Genomic DNA, 19,887 nt, shown 5'->3' with positions numbered 1-19,887 from the left:
TTTGGTCTTTATAGTTCAATTACAATTTTTAACAACAACAACAATAATGTATTATTATTATTATGTAGCCTTATGTATGTGCATATATTAATTTATATTCATATTTTGATTACCAGAGTGTACATGTTATGTTCTATTTGTTGCATGTTTATTGCAGTGCAAGTCAAATTCCTTATTATTAAAAAATACTGAAATAAAGAATAAAAAATTCTGCACATATTGTGTGCAGAATTAAAAATGTATCATAGACATTGCCTTTCATGTTTGTATATCTTACATTTTCGATTGAATACAAAAATACACAAACTCCACACACACTTACTTACATGCATGCACAGCACGCACACACACACACACGCATGCACGCAAGCACGCACGCACGCATGCAAGCACACACACACACACACACACACACACCAAAAGTGGCCACATTAGTCTGACATATTTCCAGAATATTTGGAGTAGAAGTATGTAAGTATTGAAAAATGTAAATAAATACTTAAGTAAAGTAAAAGTACCTCACAATTGTACTTAAGTACAGTACTTGAGTATATACTTAGTTACTTTCCACCACTGCCCAAGGCATAGCAGTGGGAGAGATTAATCACTGGAAGCCAGGGCTCACTAATTAGTTTATATACCTTTGGAAAAATGCATTAACCACTTAACCACTTAAACCCTATGTACTTAGTTGACCGGGGTCCCCCAGGCTCGATCCTTGGCCCACTCCTTTTTTCCCTCTACACCAAATCAAAAATAGCAGATCAATAAGCTCACAATGCATAACAACATGATGTATTGAGAGCTTGTAGATCTGCTATTTTTGGTGAATGTTCACCTAGTATGATATTACATAGTGATTAACCCAATTGTAGGCCTACTAGGCCGAACAGGGTCCCCCAGGGTTCTATACTTGGTCCGCTCCTTTTTTCCTCCTCTCTACACCAAATCTCTTACGCGAAAATACGCGTCACAACATGACGCTACGCTTGTGAGCTTGTAGATCTGCGATTTTCACCAAATGTTCGCCCCAGAATAGGGACGCTATATGGTAACAAGTGGTGACCTGAGTTGGCTCTGCACTCGTTTCCTTCTACACCAGATCTCTTCGCCAGAAATGCGATGTGTGGCGTATGTTCCCCCCGGAATAGGGGGTCTCGGGGTTCAAGTGGTTAAACAACCAAACGCTTTACTGTCATGGCAATTCTCTTTCCGTCTGATCCTGTGAGTTGAGTTTGTATAGAGCGGATAAGCAATGCCATCAACAGAGACAGTAATTATACCAGGCATGTCTTATTAGCTCCCCTGTGAATTGAGACATGGTGGTGCACTGGGGGAGGCTGTGCACTGTGCACCCATCCTATTATTATCTAATGCATGGTTAAATCCCACCCCTGTTCACACATTGAGTGCAAAGCCCTTAATTGGACTCCACTGAAACTAGACACCCAACTATGTCACACACACACATACGCACACACGCGCGCACACGCACACGCACACACACACACACACACACACGCGCACACACACGCGCACACGCACACACACACACACACACACACACACACACACACACACACACACACACACACAGATAGAAAGAGAGAGAGAGAGAGAGAGAGAGAGAGAGAGGTCAGATGAAAGACTGCCACCTACTGGAATTATTAGGTGCTAGAAAACATAAACACACCTTGACTTGGGGTACAGTATGTACAGTTAGCATGTTTACATTAGAAATGCATATAATGCACATATTAGTTGCGTAGGATCCCCATATTGGAATAAACGCAACACCACTTGTCGCACTTGTGGTGTATTGCATGTCAGTGCAGGACACATTCTATAACATCTTATTTTATATTTTTTTCAGGGAGAAGTCGTTTTTTTTGCAACAAATACGTTTTGTTTGCTGAAATGATTTTGTATTTATAATTAAACTACACATAATACATTGATATATAGTTACTGTAGTTTGATAGACACTGCAATTTGATTGCACAACTGCACCCACCTCTCCATAAAACGCCCCCCAGATTTTAGAATGATGGTGCAAAATTCCCCCGTGCTTGAGGTTGCATTTTACAGGAGGGGCCACTAGGGGCCCCAAAAAAATGGCCCCTCCTGACACTGTTGCCATGGGTTACATATGAACTCTTCAGTGTTAATTTATTTGTGTCCTATCTCTGAGAGTGTATAACATGGTGTACACTCAAGGATATGGCTTCAGTCAGTGTATGTACTAAAACCAGATAGGTGCCTTTTTTACAGTCTGATGATAGATGCGCATGAACCCCCCCCCCCAACCCGGAGTGAGGATTTATGAGGTTGAGAAGGACAGATGAAAAGGAACAAGCCGGGAAATTATGGATGCAAGCCAGGCAGCCAGTGACATATAAGACCCCCTTCGCTGTTTCAAAAAAGAAATAGTAAATCCAGCATCCACCATCACCCCACCATTGGGGTCATGGGTGCTGCATGTTTTTTTATGTTGTTGATAATTTAATTATGTATATATATATATATATGTATTTTTTAAATATTCTTTCTTTCTTTTTTTTGGTCTTCCTCCTTTCAACCACCCCTCCTCCACTCCAGCACCCTCACCCCCAGCACCCTCCCTGCACCCTCCACCCCACCTTGGGGTGACGGGTGCTGTCTGTATATGTTTTTATTTTACTTTGTTAATTTAATAATATATATATAAATATATATTTTGTCTTCCTCCTTTCAACCAAACACCCCTCCTCCACTCCAGCACCCTCACTCCCCAGCAGCACCCTCCCTGCACCCCCCACCCCCCCCACACACACCCCACCTCCAGACCCCCTCCTTTCCGATCCCCGGCCGAGGGAGGCTCAGTGCAAGGCGAGGTGCATTGTGGGGAGAGAGTCGCTGCCATTCGACCTCTGCGGGGCCTGCGCGGACGCAGCAGCCAGAGAACCCAGAAACACTCATTATGCTGCGATAAAAAAAAAAAAACACACAACCCTTTTATTTATTTCCGCATAACCTACATAACTCACCAACCGAAAGGCGATCCAAGCCCGCAACGACCCGACGACGACCGTCCATCTCCGCTCCTCCGATGATTTTTTTTATTTTTATTTAAAGACACTGGCATATATATTAAAATATAAATATAACGACGGTTGACGTTAACGATCGAGGAGGGGGGGAAGAAGAAGAAGAAGGAAGAAGTGGACAGATTGTTTAATATATTATTGTTAAAAACAGAGGGGAAATGTCCGGTGGATCAGGCGAGAGGAACCGCAGGTCACTGGCGTTCCGGGGAGGTGGATCATCGACGGCCGTGGCGGCGGGTCGTGTCGGCGGCGGCGGCGGTGGCGGCGGTGGTGGCCCCCCGGCGGCCGCGGGGAACGGCGGCTCCTCCTGGGAGGCCAACAACAACCAGAACCTCCAGGCCTCCTCCTGTCAGGGGGATCATCGGGGGGGACACTTGAACGGCACCGGCGGCGGGGGGCCGACAGACCAAGACGAGGACCACGATCACCACCACCATCACCCCCACCACCACCACCAACACCGGGACGCAGGGGTGAAGGCACCCCGGTCGAGGCAAGAAGGGGGATCGGAGGACGATAACGGCACGGAGGACAGCACGGAGGAACCGGAGGAGGACGATCGAGACCCGGAAGGGGGGAACAGCAGCTGCTGGGCGGCCGGCGGAGGAGTCGAGGAGGACGGGGATCACGATCGGTCCCCCCGGGAGGACGATCAGGAAGGGGAAGCGGGGAGCTGGACGACGTCGACGGGGAACGGCGGCCCGAGCAGCGCCGACGGAGCGGACCTTGGAGGCGCCGATCGTCGTCGGAGCCCGTACCCCCGCTCCGAGGACGATCGGCCGTCGCCACCGTCGTCGGGGGGCTTAGAGTCGTCGTCTCTCCCCTCCTCCCGGGTGGAGATGAGACCCGCCGCCACGGCCACGCTGAACCTCCTCCAGAAACAGTCGCTGGTGTTCCACGCGTCGTGGCTCCAGGAGTTCCCGTGGCTGCGCTTCTCGCAGGAGACGGGGCTCATGTCGTGCTCGTGGTGCCACCACATCAACCTGGGCAGCAGGAACTACAAGCGGGCCCTGCTGCTCCGGCACCACCTGTCCTCCGAGCACGGCCGCAACGACCCCACCAAGCAGGTGAGTGAGAACTGCAATACAGTGCTGGGGGGGAGAGTACTAACTTAAGTAAAAGTATCAATACTGTGATTTAGCAAGTACTCTGTTACAAGGCAAAATCCAGAATTAAAAATGTACTTGTGTAAAAAGTACAAAAGTATTGGTATAAAAATGTACTTAAAAAGTACCAAAAGTAGAACTCATTATGCAGAATGTCCCGTTTCACAGGTTGTCAAATGTATAAAAATCATTTGAAAGTAGCCGAAATGTATAGCCTATGGGGCTGAAGTGGTTAATGTATGTTTTGTAATAATAATCAAAATCTACAAAGCAACTAGTGACTAAAGTTTTCGAATTATTGTAGTGGAGAAAAGGTATAATAGTTGTCTCTGAGATGTAGTGGAGTAGAATTTAAAAGTACAGAAAATTGGAAATACCCAAGTAATGTAAAAAAGAATACCTCGAAATTGGACTTATAAGTACAGTACTTGAGTAAATGTACTCAGTTACTTTACACCACTGGAGACCAAAACGAACGCACCCCCTCCCCGCCCCCACGCTAACATTTAACGTGGGATTTTATAGTGTTATACCGGCTTTAGGAATGATTGTTTTCTCTTAAAAAAGTCAAGCCAGTTCAGTCAGTGCGTTGTTGGATAGAGTTTGTGGTTCGTTCTTTTCCGGGGCTAATTAGCTAATATACTTAGCTTAGCTAGCAGGTGTTGTGCCGAAATTGGCGACGCGTGAAATAGTGTCATCGTCCAGTGGTCGATGTTTAAATGATTTGCTGTTGCACCAACGTCAGAGGCTCTATTTAAGGTTTTATTAAATGTGTTTTGTTATAACTCAGAGCCAGGTCTCAGTCTGTGGTGATAAATGCTGGCATATTTAAACGTACGCCGGCTTATAAACCACTGAAACGGCCTCGTTTTAATGGATTTGTATTAGAATGTGTACAAGAATACTACAATAATCTTGTACACTGTGAAAGAGTACCCGAAACATGTTTATGCTGCGAGGTTTTAGGTCGCTGTCATTAACGAATTTGATCGGAAAACCCTCCGTGGAGTCACACAATTCGGTAGGTCACACTTATCCGTGTAACGACAGATAAGCTAAGCTGAGCTAACAAGTTGAACCTAGCTCTGCTCTGCTACCACCGGCTAGCTTACTGGGTCAGTGACGGCGGTGGAAAGCCCCCTGGCTAGGCTAATGTCAGCTAACCGTCTTGCTAAAGCACACAGGGACCACTTTAATGTCTCTACAAACAAGTTAACGAACATTTAAAGGAACCCAGAGGGGGCCTCCCTGCCCACACATGAGTCACCTGTCAAAACTAGCAGTGTGTGACACCTGCCAAGCAACACATCCTGGGCTGTTCTGTTATTTAACACAATGGTGGAAGTGGAGGTAAAAGCCTCATAAGGTTGCTAGCCCCTTTCGAAACCCTGTATACCTTTGTTTGTGTATTTGGGAAGGTGGTACCGCCTTCCCCAAAAAAAGGTATACAGGGTTCCAAAAGGGGCTTATAGGTTGCTTGTTTTTATTTGCCTGGAGGACATGATAAGGAGATGAACAGTGTTTTTGCATAGGCTGTGGTTACATGGCAGGTAATAGCTGTTCTACAAATGACTCTCGTTGCCACAGCAGCTGTATTATTGACTGTTAGTCCTGCTAGAGGTCACAACAATGGCAAGGGCTCTCCGACCCTCAGCAGCCTTTGGGGAACCGCACCCCTACCCACCCCCACACCCCCCCCACACACACACACAGCCTCTGCTGCTCCTCCTGCCCTGGACTCACATGTCATTCCTCTGGCCTCTGGCACATCGCTTCAACCTCCTCCTCCTCCCTTTGGGGAGCTAAATTAGAGGCATTGTGCTACAATGACTCCCCAAAACCCCATAGATGGTGTGTCACTCTCCGGGCCAGGACAAAGGGGGAGAGAGAGAGAGGAGTAAATCATGTAGCCTCCAGCCTGACAGCTTGCCTGGCCTACATCCACGGCCTTTGTACAGGCTTGAATGAGTGAAACGGATGTCCGTGACACAAATTTCATGGCATCACCTGACCGCACCACCCGTATATTTCCGTTTAACGGGTGGTAGTTTTCTCCCTTTTTTTAGGCCTATCTTGTGATCAAGGCCACACCCCTGCGTGCGCTGGAATAAATCCATATGTCCTTCGTTCGGATGGAATGGCTCTCATTCAGTCAATAAATTGAGATCGAGGCTCTTCCAAGTATGAGGGGTCAATAAAATCTGTTAATGAAAATATTGGGAATATTCCCAATGAGCCATAGTTATACATTTGTGCAGTTATACGTTATTGACATGCCGGTCTTTCTTTAGTTCATTGCGTTCGGTGCGACGTCTGCAACATTTGAAAAGGTGCTCCTTTGGGTGACCTCTCGTAAAACCAGGGATTGTAAATTTGCCCTACCAATCCAGTGTCAAAGGCTCTTTTTCTCCTTTTTGATCCAGGGAATTGACTGCCGACACCTCGAACCCCAAAGGTGCGGTCACAGTTTCAACTTGCCCAACCCTCTTCATGACGAAAAAAAGGGATGTGATGTTACATTTATGCTGTTTGGTTATCTGTGTAGCAACTGACACGGATGCCATGCTACGTGGTTAAGAAATCATTAACCATAAACCCTATATACTTCGTTGAGTGGAGTCCCCCATGGGTCTACATACTTGGTCTGTTCACCAAATCTCCTCGTTGAAAATAGCCAATGTGCAAGCTCACAATGCGTCGCAATGTGACACATTGTGAGCTTGTAGATTAGCTATTTGTGTTGAACGTTCGCCCCCAAAATAGGGACGCTAGGGTTCATCTGGTCAATGTACTCTTTGTCTCGCGGCTAACTGCAAACCACCCATCTTCCCTTTTGAAGTAGCCTAATTAATAATCTGGAAGAGTGGTATTATACAACAACACTGGGTGTTGATGGGACACCCGGCCGCCAATATTATGGATTCCTCCATGTTGGATTTTCTCAGAGGTCAACGCTTCCAAACAAGTGTTTCTATTGGCTCGCTGCGTGAATAAATTCTCAGGTCAAGGTTCACCAAATTAAATCTGAACCCTACACTCTGGCGAGGAGCGAAATCGATTTGCATCCTGTAAGTTATTGTTTTGATTTGTCCTTCGCCGTGGTTTTCGATCGACGTCGGCAGCGGGGAGCGAAGCGAATTTCCGCGTAGGTTTTGTGTGAGCCAACGCGAGCACCCCTTGAGCATGATCTGGACTGTCAGGGGAATTAAAACAACGCAGGGCTGCTCCACTATTGGAGTCTAATTTGTTAGTGAAGAGGATTGAGCCTCCACATTTAGAGTCCCTTCCCTCTTCCCACACGCGAGCACTAATCAGAATGACTTAAAGTGATCCCACTAACTTGTACACACGTCTAATTGGTAAGGAGAAGTGCTAGCTAGGGGATTAGGGGCTTGGGTGTATCCTCCCTAGCAACACGGACCCCGGGCTCGAGGATTGACAGGCTTGGCCCATGGCTGCTTCTTCATGTCGGAGAGCTTGAGAGATAAAGTACACAAGTAATTTAATTCTGAGAGCCTACAGAGCCTCTGAGAGCCTACAAATGCATTTGTAGGCTCTCAGAGTTACAGATTGACACAAACTCTTGAGGATTTGTTCCGCGTACAAGAGCAGGCAACTCTGCCACGCTATTGGACATGATTTGCTTTTCATGTCGGTGAAACTTAATTTGAGATACTGATACCGGTTTCTATTCTTTTATGTAGTCTTTTTGATCTACCCTAAAGGACTTTAAAGAACAACAAAAAAAAACCACGTCCCTTCTGTTTCTTTACTAAACACTTCTAGGCTATTCTGTTTAAGGTCAAAGTTTAACACAAAGTCGCCCTTATCTGTTGGGTGTGTTCTCTCTGGCTCCCCATATAGGCTCTACGGCTAAGCGTAATGAGCATAATGAGCACCAGTGTATGCTCAACTAGGCAGCATTGTGAGCCCAGTAACATTAAAGGGAGAATTATGGAAGGGGGGGGGGGACACGGACGGGGGGACGAGGACAGCGTCTTCGTTCCGTCCGTCCACCCATTCCTGACATTAGTCAGGCCCCAGCTGCATTGGTTAAAGCTAACTTGATTAGGCCTGGTTCGTCGGGGCACACCAGGGCAGCTGCGGTTATATGTGGGCCTCCCCTCTCCGAAGAAGGGGACTGTTTGTCCTCTCCATTCTTGAGACGCTGTCTTGTGCTGTTTTCTCCCCCCACCCCCCCTCCCACCCCCCCTCCTCTCTTCTGCTTCTCTTCTTGTCTCGTTTTCTCCTTTTCGGGTTGATAAACGGTAAAGGTGAAAGCAATGGCGTCGGCGAGCCGTCCCAAGATTAATATCTAGGGGCCTATATACTAAAAGGCGCCTTCTGCCCTCCTGTGCCGAAGGATTCTAGGAAAGTCCTTGGAACGCCACACACGGTTGTTAAGAACCAGTTTGACGGAATGGGGGGGATGGGGGGGGGGGTTGGAGGAAAAGGGACCCCACCCATCGCTGTCGGGTGTATGCCAGATAGATGGGATGTTTATTGGGGGGCCACGGGTCAAATGGAGGGGGGGGTTTCTATCTGTGTGTGTGTGTGTGAGGGGGGGGGGGAGAGGAAGAATTCTTCTTGTGGAATCCGACGGCAAGTCAAGACCCCCCTTTTCTCCCCGTCTCTGTCTCTCTCTCTGTCTGTCTCTCTCTACTGTCTGAACATTGTTAGAAGGTCGAGAGCCAACACACCCACACCTTGGGCCAAACTCACACTGCCGTATTGTTCTGGCATCTGGGGACACAGAAGGCCCGGGTTCGGGGTGGAGGGAGGGAGGGGGGAGGAGGGGGGGAGGAGCAGATAGCCTCGGGCCTGGGCTGGTCATGGGAGTGGATGGAATGGGGGTGTGGGGGGTGTGTTGGTAAAAGGTAAACAGAAACTGGTGTGTTTCTGTGTGTGTGTGTGCGGGGGGGGGGGGGTGGGGTGGTGGTGGTAGGGGCTTTGTTGCATCACATGATCTCTGTTAGATTTGGTTTGTGTGTGTGTGTGTGTGTGTATAGCATATCTGTTGGCCCCCAGGGCAGCGTGGTTTATTTGGGTTTGTGACATTATTCACAGACGTATGTTCTGCAAATGGCAGCTTAACCACTTAAGCCCTAGTATTTTTATTTGAAAATAGCAGATCTACAAGGTCAGAGTGACTGTATATCGTGGTGTGATTGTGAAGCGTTGTCACCTCCTAGATCTGCTATTTTCGAGCAATTATGAAATGTTTTTGAAAAATAGGGATTAAACATAGGGATGCCACTGCCAGGGCTAATGTGGTTAATGTGTGGCCATGCCACTCGATGTTTAAGAAAAAGGCCCAAATGTACAGCTCGCCACTTAAACCACTCCTATCTGACGGTCTGGTTCTCATCAGCTGATTATGGACGATTTTTGAAGGGTCCACATTTTGTCCCAGATCAAAGAATTCTTCATCTCTTCTCCACCTCCCACTTGCATTTTTCTCTTCTCTTCTCTTCTCTTCTCTTCTCTTCTCTTCTCTTCTCTTCTCTTCTCTTCTCTTCTCTTCTCTTCTCTTCTCTTCTCTTCTCTTCTCTTCTCTTCTCTTCTCTTCTCTTCTCTTCTCTTCTCTTCTCTTCTCTTCTCTCTTTATTTTCGCTCATTCTTCCCACCCCTACCAAGCTCCGGCCGCGAAAAAAGAAAAGAAAAATCGAGCCACGTCAGGACCGCGGAAGTTTTTGATATTGTCCCCATATTGGTGTCTTGGCCCCGGCTCGTGCGGCCCTTGGCTTGTCCCAGCACGGCCTGGCCTGCGTGCAGCATCTGCTACGCAGCACCGGGGCCGGAGCCTACTGTGTTCTCAGAAGCTCAACACGTGGCACATCTGGAGGAAGGATGAGACGGGCCCATCATCATCATCCTGGGCCCGGTACCAGGCTGTCCTGGCCTGACTCCTCAGTACTCCCCCATCACCCCATCCATGCACGCACTCACCTCTCAGGCAGCTCGGCCTGCCACTGGGTAATGCGTTGAAGGTGTGGGGATTTTGAGGATGCCGCGTAAATGGGATTTATGCTAGTGTGTGCCAAACTTCTGTACTGAACTCTGTGGGCCAGGTGGTCACGATATATTGAAATCTGGTGCTCAGGCTGCGGTAGTAAAGGCTGATTCCGACGTTGATCTATGGTGGTGTCGCGTGGCGAAAATAAGCCCATCTACAAGCTCACAACCTGTCGCGAGTTTGTAGCTATTTTCGGTTATTCCCAGACACGCGCACACAAGTGGATTCGGTAGGCTACAGTATTACCTAGCATCAAAGGCAAAAATGGCCTTGATCTCAAAGGGAGGTGGGGGCAAAAATGAATATCTTCTGATTAAATGAATTGTACTGTTACTAGTTCAGGTTAATGTCTTATTGTCTTCTCCCTAAAGGACACTCAGGAGAAAAATAAAAAGCACAGATTAAAATGTGTTATGGAACAAACATTTCCATACCCACTTATTTTAGAGAGAAAGGGCCACATTTGTGCACTTCAAATTGTATATGTTTGCTGAACTAAGAAGCACACAAGACACTAATAGAGTGAAAAGTGGTGCTCACAATACTAGTTGGAAGCAGTCTGGTCACAAGCGGTGGAATCGAACATGCCTTATTTGGAGCTTCCTGACTGGCTACTCCGCCAGTGTATTTGGGTGGTGGTAGCCGCGTTTGACCAAATACCTCTATTATTGTGAAGATAATATCAATTATCTTCTCCTTTAGTAATAAAGGGAAAGCCGACCAAAGAGAGAACTGAAGAGCGTCACAGAACTGTAACAGCATTCGTGTTGAAAGGACTACACACTGTTACATTAGCCATGCCTGCTACACGGTAGCCCGTTGCTGCACTCGTATCTAAACAGATGCACATGGGCTGGTCTGTTGTTTTTTATACGTGACATTATGACATTAGGGCTCCACTGACAGCTCCTGGCACATAGCTACGTACGTCCTTGCAGACATAGTAGCCTTGTAACAAGGGGCATTTTGTACCCCCCGTGCCCCCTTGTATATTTCTGCCACTGCCCTGGCTGTCGCCCTGCCCAGTACATGAAACGGCCGGTAATAAGATTACAAAACATGATGACCCCCACCCCCCTTCTTCCAGAGGGCTTTGATGTGTAGATGATAGCGTCATTTTCCTTCCTTTTACACCCACAGACGTGCGCGCGCACACACACACACACACACACACACACACACACACACACACACACACACACACACACACACACACACACACACACACACACACACACACACACACACACACACACACACACACATGCTAGTCGGTACGCTCTGGCCCCCTTTCCTTTGCTCTTAAGTGGGAAATGTAATGAGAGAGAGCAGAGCGCTTTACAAAGACCCACACAGAGTGGACAATAAGCCTGGGGGAGTACGCCTGCTATTATGAAGCCTAAAATGGGGTGACCCATCTCTCTCTCTCTCCGATCCACATTTCCCTCTGCCTCCTCTTTCTCTCGAGGCCGGAGAGCTCTATATCTCTCTCTCTCTATCTCTGTCTATCTTTATCTGTGTCATCAGTTTTCCCCCCGTTTTTTCTTCTTCTTTTCTTTCGGTCATCTCTTCATGGCTTCATCACCCCCTGTCTTTTTCTTCAACTCCACCTCCTTTCATCACCCTCCCATAACACACACTCTCTCTCTCTCTCTCTCTCTCTCTCTCTCTCTCTCTCTCTCTCTCTCTCTCTCTCTCTCTCTCTCTCTCTCTCTCTCTCGTAGTAAGTAAAGTAAATGTTGTGAGTAAATGTACTTAGTTACTTTCCACCACTCCCTCCCAGCCTGTATTATCTCTCACATCCCCCCCTTTCTGTGCGATGTAGTTATGCACCACGATGTTGATGTTAGACAGGTCTCCTGTCCGCCATAGCGTCACGCTTCCTCCGAGCGTCCCGTAATGACACGATTCAACACGGGCGCCTCTGTGTTTTAGTAACGTCTTGTCTGAAATTGCATTTGTTTGAATAACGTACATTAAAGGAAAACATGGTGGAGATGAAGGGGAGATGAGTCTGGCCGTCATTTCCTCCTTTTAAAACGGCTGCTGCGAGATGTGATTTAAAAGGAACTTTTTCAATGGCTCAACGCAGAATTTCTGCCCCGTTGTTGCAATACTGTTTCGGAACGTCAGGTCCCGGGGACCACCAGGGGTCCAGATTGGACCCTTAACCGGTCTGTGTACGAAATGGAACCAAATGGACCCATGTAATAAGAGTTAACCCATTAAGGCCTGAGCTTCCGATTCTACAAAATGTAGAATTTTAATGATGTAAATGATTTTTCAAAAATAGCCAAAGTATAAAATAATGGTTTACGGGATTTACAGTGTGGATTGGGGTCCCAGAGATAAAAAACAAATACAAATATTTTGTCAAATGGGGGTCCCGTGGAAGTATGTCAGACTGGGCATCCTTGAAAAAAAAAATATATATATATATATATATATACATATTGGAGAATACAGCCTTCCCCACTCAATCTCTCTCTCTCTCATCCCATCCCAACCCTCCAGCTGTGTCAGAGGACGATAAGCCCCCCCTATAGTATCCTGCGTGCCCTCACTGCCCCGGACAAGAGCCGCCGCAGTGTGGGTGGGTGGGTGGGGGTTGGGGTCGGGGGGGGTGCTCCAGAGAAATGGATTTAATCTGAATTACTCAGCCTTGAAACCCCAGCTGTGTGCGTGTGTGTGAGTCTGTGTGTGTGTGTGGGCTGCACAAAATTTGTGTCTGTGTGTTTGTTAATGTGCACGAGATACATGGTGGGGGGAGGGGGGAGGGTAAAATAAATAAATAAATGCATGTCCAGAGCAATGTTGAATTATTCTGGATTAGAACATCTGGTCTGCAATCCTAAAATGAGCTGGAGATGTATGAGAGAGAGAGAGAGAGAGAGAGAGAAGGCGAGATGGAGAGTGCGAGCAAGCGTGGAATGTGTATGGACTCTTTATTCATTTGGCACGTGTGTGTGTAGTGGTGGAAAAGGTACTCACATTTCTCACTTAAGTAAAAATATCAATACTGCAATGTAGAAATACTCTGTTACGAGTGAAAGTCCGGAATTCAACATTTACTTGAGTAAAAGCACAAATGTATTGGTATTAAAATGTACTGAAAGTACGAAAAGTAGAAAGTGCTCATTATGCAGAATGTCCCATTTCACAGGTTTTCAAATGTATAAAAATCTCAATGCGACGCATTACCTCAGAATTGTACTTAAGTACAGTACTTGAGTAAACGTACTTAGTTACTTGACTTCACACACTGTGTGTGTGTGTGTGTGTGTGTGTGTGTTGGCACACAGACCACGTCTTGCACGTTTTTTTTATTATTATTCGTACCAGGCCAGGCCTCGGCACCGCGACCTAAGGGGAGTATGGTTATGATGATAGGAGAGGCGCGTTCAGGTACCGCGGCCGGGCTTTGAACTCCTCCCAACCCCGCCCCCCCCGATTACGGCGTCTTCAAATCCATATTGTACATCTGGGCTCTCTTGGGAAGTCCTGCCAGATTGCATATTTGCACAGCGGCCGAGGCTGGCTGGAAGCTCCTAAAAAATCTGCCTTGGAAATCAATCTCTGGTCCTCCTGATACCTCTGGAGAGGTCGAAAGCCTTAAGCTCTCGATTCATCCACTACCATCACACGTCTCCCTTTGATGAGGAGTGTCTTAGATGTGCATGTAGCTTAATATGCCATTTTTGTGCTGGTGTGACTTGGATTTTGGCTTGTTTTTAGCCATAGCCATTATCTTATACTTTAGGCTATTCAAAAATAGCAGATATACAAGTTCATAGCGCGGCACAGAGGTCATGAAAATTCGTGCAAATCTTTGAATATATATATTTTTAAAGCGAACATTTGTAACTCAAATCTTTGTTTCTGGCGGGTCCCTGGAACTAAATATTTTCAGATGGGGGTCCGCGACCAAATACATATAATTTTGGGGGTCCTTGACATGAAAACGTGTGAGAACCACTGATATTCTAGCAGGATTTAGAAGACATTTGTAGATTTGTTTCCTGATTGAATGCGTTAAACATGAACCTTAGGATCCCTATTCTCAACACGACACACGTACGTGAACATTCGGCAAAAATAGGCCAACGTTCAGCGGAAATGGCTACAAGCTCACAACCCGACGTGTTGTGAGCTTGTATATCGGCTCTCTTGGCTTAAATTTGGTTTCGAGGGAAAAAAGAAGGGGGCAACGGTATATAGCCTGGGGGAACCCCGGGCAATAAAGTATAGGGTCTTAAGTCGTTAAGCCCTAATTTATACATCATTTTACGATAGTGAAAATAGCCTATCTGCAAGCCCCACAACCTGAGCTCGTAGATCTGCTATTTTCTCCTTAATTTCCACCTTTTTAATAATGACATCATGACCAAAAAATAGGGTTGAAACTTGAAAAGTGGTTAAAAAAAAAAAAAAAACCCCGACCATGAGTGGCGGAACCGGTTCAGTGTGGTGTTAGATCCGAAGCCACACCAGTCACACACAGATCTAATCGCACCGGCCCAGGGTCAACTCAGGCTCATGAAGTGGGTCACACACCTCGAGCATCACTTTTCCCAGCTCTCGCTTCAGGCTAATAATGTACTAAGTCCCTTGAGCTAAAACGACAAAGTACTGTGTTTGAGACCGGGAACTAGGGGCAAATAAATCAAGTTCACCAATACTATATGTTAAACGCGGCACGAAGCGACAAGTTTTGAGCTTGTAGATCTGCTACTTTTGGTATTTATTTTATTTTAATCCTGAAAAGTAACCGTTTTGGTTTCCACCCGACAGCGACGATATATTTTAATAATGATATGAACGTCCAACAACATGACAAATTCATCATTGAAATATAGAAAATATCTTTCCACAGTTTAAACAAAATAACTGACAAGTCATGTTCTGCTATTTACGTTGAAAATAAATCAATCAATCAAGTTCTCCAATACGATACAACATATTCAAATGATATGAACGTCAGCAACATCACAAATTGCCGACGTTGATATCTATTTTGTTCCAGGGACCCCCAGAAGCAAAGAAATTCCTTTTTCAAAAATAGCAGATATACAAGCTCATAGCGCGGCATTCGTGAGCTTGTATATCTGCTATTTTTGAATAGCCAAAGAAATCTCAAGTGACACAGATGTGTTTAGTTTACGGACCCCCATTTGAAAAGGGATCGCCATAAGAGAACATTTATTTTAAACAAGAGTTTATTAGATTAATAATTAGTACAACATTCTACATCTGTCCATAATGTAGCTGTGGAGATAACAGTGGAGAGAGTGAAACCTGTGATCTGTTAAACATTCTCTCATTGCCAGTGACATGATTGTGAAATTAAACCGTTCCTCATTTTGCTGGAAAGCCCCTGAAAAGCCCCTCAAGGATCCCAGGGGTTCCCCCTGACCCCACTATGAGAACTACACATTCATAGGTCTGATTCCAGTAAATAGACAGACAACATGGAGAACCCTGCAACTATTGATTATTATTGACTTGGCGCTTAACCCAATAATTAACCCATTCAATCCAGGAACACATCTGTGTCATTTTAGATTTTAGCTATAAACAAAAATGTTTATACTTTGGCTATTCAAAAAAATTGCAGATCTACAAGCTCACTACGCTACGAGCTTGTAGATCTGCTGTTCTTGAAAAATCTTGAACATTTGTGCAAATCTTTGAATACATATATTTACATATATTTTTTTGAAACATATTTTTTTACTTAAATCTTTGCTTTTTCTTAAATTTTTTTTATAGTTTTTTTTTGGGGGCTTTTTGCCTTTTTTTAGAGAGGGATATGGAAAGTAGGCTGACAGGAAATGGGGAGAGAGACGACACACACACACACACACGCACGCGCACGCGCACGCGCACACACACACACACACACACACACACGCAGCAAAGGTCGTCGGGAACGGTCCCTACCGGTTTTCCGGATCCCAGCCCTCGTAAAGAAAGAGCAGGTGTCATGCTGTAGACACTGGGGGTTCTTCTTTTGGGGGTCTCGTACATTGGTTCTCAAAGTGGGGTCCGGGGACCCCCAGGGGTCCTTGAGGGAGTTCCAGGGGGTCCCCAGCTAAATGATGGATAGTTAGGAACCAAATGGACCCTTATGGGTCTGTAACTCTGAGAGTGTACAAATGGAACCAAATGGACCCTGACGGGTCCATTTGGTTCCATTTGTACACACTCAGAGTTAAATTAACATTGATTTTACCATATAAATTGGGGTCCCAGCGATAGAAATGCCATTAAATGGGGGGCCGTAGCTTAACACATTAACTGCCAGAATTATTTTCATATTTTTTTAGCCAGTGCCAGAGTTTTTCATTGGAAAAAAAAAAGTACTCAGGAGCCGAAATACAGCATTTTTAAGTTTTAAGTTAACAAGGAAGTGGATAGGAGTCTAGATCTTCAACTAATCATATCTCCTTGGCCTTTGGGTGAAATTGGAAAAAAAAAAAGTAGATCTACGTCACGTAGATCTACGCGATTGGCACGTGGCGGCTTTACGGAGGTTCGCGTAGATCTACGTGATTGGCAGTCAATGTGTTAATGCATGTCAAACTGGGGGTCCTTGAAATTTAAATGGTGTAAAATCACTGCTAGAAACGTAAAAATATTATCTAACGGGGGTCCCTGGCATATCTTTTCAAATGGGGGTCCACTCCGCGGGCTAATAACTGTCAATTTGGGGGTGCTTGACATGAAAAAGTTTGAGAACCGCTGGCCTAGTAGAGCAGTCCAGCTCGCTGTGTGGGGGCTGTGTGTGTGTGTGTTCTAATGCTAGTTCAGCTAGTATTCAACCTCCCCCATAACAGAAGCCTGTCAGACCTGTTTCACACAGTGCAGGTGCATGGGTGTCATCGTTCTGGGGTGTGTGTGTGTGAGTGAGAGGGATATCCATCGACACTGAGGCCCTGCGGTGTTTGTTGACGTATTGTTCAGGCGGCTCCCACTCTCTCCTATTTCTGAGGGATGGATGGGTTGCATCTTTCAACAGTGTTAAGTAAAAAGAAAAAAAAAGAAGTGCAAACAACATCTCTTATTTCTCTGTTTTTTATTGTCATTAACTAACAAGTCATTGTTGAATTTTGAATTTTGAGAAAATTACCGTTCCATAATATAGCCCTAACTCTTTACAGCAGAAAAATTGGAATGCAACATTGTATGACACAAAGGACACTAAAACAAGGTACATCGTATCTAGAGGAGGGCTAATGTTCAATTGACTGTCATAAAAACTAAGCAGTCTCCTGTCATGTGTGTCTGAAAGTTGTGCTGAAAACTGTGAGTGCAATGAAAACTACAATGCTTTCTTCCTAGAGTCTTTACTTCCTGGTCGTGGCATCCTTTTGTCCGCTGTGTTTCAGAAAATGCGATTCAGGTTGATGTAATGCAAGGTGCTTGCCTGTGAAATGCATCATGGGAAATGTAGGAACGCCGAAGAGCCAAAAACGTACAGTCAGGGAAATTGTCTCAGTCAATATGGAGTATCATATTGTCAAAAATATTTGTTCCTATACACCAGTGGTTCTCAAAGTGGGGTCCAGGGACCCTCGGGGGTCCTTGCGGGTGTTCCAAATGGACCTTTACAGGACTGTAACTTTGAGCATGCACAAATGTTTGTACACACTCAGAGTTACGGGGGGTCCTTGAAATGAAAACGTTTGAGAGCCAATGCAGTGGTTCCCAAACTGGGGTCCGGGGACCTCAAGGGGTCCTTGAGGAGTTACATGACTGTAACTATGAGAGTGTACAAATGGAACCAAATGGACCCTCACGGATCCAGACTCCATTTGGTTCCATTTGTACACTCTCAGAGTTAGGATTTCATAAATATAGATTGGCGGTCCCAGAGATAGCAAATGGTATCAAATGGGGGTCCGTGGTCTATTGCTTTATATTAAACTGGGGGTCCTTGAAATTAAAAAAAGTTTCAAGGAAGTTTCAAGGAAATTAAAAAAGTTTCAGTTCATTCAGTGACTAGTATACACTGAGTGAACTGAAAGGCACATCATTCAGAATCACGCCAACGTCCCATTAACACGACCTGTCTCTCTCTCTCCCCTCCCCTCCATCCAATCCCAAAGGAGACGGAGAGGCCGGCGGACAACAACGGCGGCAGCCCGTCGCCGGCGTGCGAGGACGACTACCGCCTCAGCAAGCCCAACGAGAACTCCTACTGCTACCAGCTGCTGCAGGAGCTGAACAAGCAGCGCAAGGGCGGCATCCTCTGCGACGTCAACATCGTGGTGTCGGGCCAGGTGTTCCGCGCGCACAAGAACATCCTGGTGGCCGGCAGCCGCTACTTCAAGACCCTCTACTGCCTGACCAAGAGCGACGTCGTCGGGCACAAGGAGCGCGGCGGCGCCGCGACCGCCGCCACGGTCACGCACCTGGACGTGGCGGCCGTGCAGGGCTTCTCGGTCATCCTGGACTTCCTGTACTCGGGCAACCTGCTGCTGACCAGCCACAACGCCATCGAGGTGATGTCGGTGGCCTCCTACCTGCAGATGACGGAGGTGGTGCAGACGTGCCGGGCGTTCATCAAGGACGCGCTCAACATCAGCATCAAGCAGGAGGCGCCCGACTCGGTGCTGGTGGACTACAACAAGCGGCGGGCGGTGGCGGGCGGCCGCGGTGGCCGCGAGGCTGGGCGCCCGGGCAAGGGCGGCGCCGGCGGCGGCACCGGCGGCCACCAGAGGCAGGAGCGCAAGCCGGGCAACTTCTGGGCCACCAGCATCCTGTCCAAGCTCTCCATCAAGGCCAGCAACGTGGGCGTCGGCCCGGACAAGGAGGCGGGGCCGGAGGAAGGGGGAGGCGTGAAGGAGGAGACCAGCGACGTGGAGGTGTCGGCGGCGGGGCTGCTGGGCGGGGCCGAGGGCTGCGCCCTGGGGGGCTCCGCCCAGTCCGGAGGCGGGGCCGGCGGCTGGTCGCAGCACAACGACAACTCGTCGGACTCGGCGGAGGCGGGCGAGTCGCGGGCGGGCGCTGGCGGTAAGGCCCGTCGTGGTTGTTACGTGATCGCCTGCTTGCGATGCGTGTTGTGAGCTTGTAGATCAGCTGTTTGCATTATTCATTTCTTTGTTGTTCAAAGTATTAACCCATTTAGACCTGGGAAAGTATCTGTGCCATCTTTTATTTCTTTTCAAAAATAGCAGATCTACAAGCTCATAGCGCGGCACTAGATCTGCTATTTTTTGAAAACATGTGCAAATCTTTGAATATATATATTTTTAAAGTGAACATTTGTAAAAAAATGTTTTGTTCCAAGGACCTCCAGAAGCAAATATTTGAGTTAAAAATGTTTCCAAAAAATATGTGTGCCTTGGGGAAGGTCATGTATGTCTATGGAGGATGGACATGGAAGATTTGCACAAATGTGAAAAAGATTTAAAAAAAATAGCAGATATACAAGCTCGTAGCGGGGCATACAAGCTTGTATATCTGCTACTTTTGAATAAAATATTATAGCAAAAAAAATCTAAAATGACACAGTAACCTATGTGTCTTAATGGGTTAAGTTATTAAATATGTCATTTCTTTATGTATTTACGTTATTTGTCATATCTACCCTGTGCCATTGAAGCCTAAAAGGCTAACATTATGTTCCAAATGTTTCAATGCCAAAAAACACTTTTTTTAAGTTAATCGCAATTAT

At 46.5% G+C, this 19,887-nt stretch overlaps 1 protein-coding gene across 1 annotated transcript in view; it reads left to right on the top strand.

The window, feature by feature from the left end:
* Positions 1 to 2,906: 2,906 nt before the first annotated feature.
* The window catches only part of zbtb10 (zinc finger and BTB domain containing 10), a 38,395-nt gene continuing 21,414 nt past the window's right edge, over positions 2,907 to 19,887 (top strand). The window contains exons 1-2 of the mRNA XM_080442435.1: positions 2,907 to 4,153; positions 18,317 to 19,223. Coding sequence (XP_080298561.1) covers positions 3,245 to 4,153; positions 18,317 to 19,223 — 1,816 coding nt within the window. The 5' untranslated portion in view covers positions 2,907 to 3,244. The remainder of the gene's footprint in view (positions 4,154 to 18,316; positions 19,224 to 19,887) is intronic.

The sequence above is a fragment of the Gymnoscopelus braueri genome (assembly GCF_963280865.1).
Source record: "Gymnoscopelus braueri genome assembly, chromosome: 11".
NCBI classification, from domain to species: domain Eukaryota; kingdom Metazoa; phylum Chordata; class Actinopteri; order Myctophiformes; family Myctophidae; genus Gymnoscopelus; species Gymnoscopelus braueri.
Note: the sequence above shows the minus strand (reverse complement) of the source record. Positions and strands in the feature narration are given on the sequence as shown.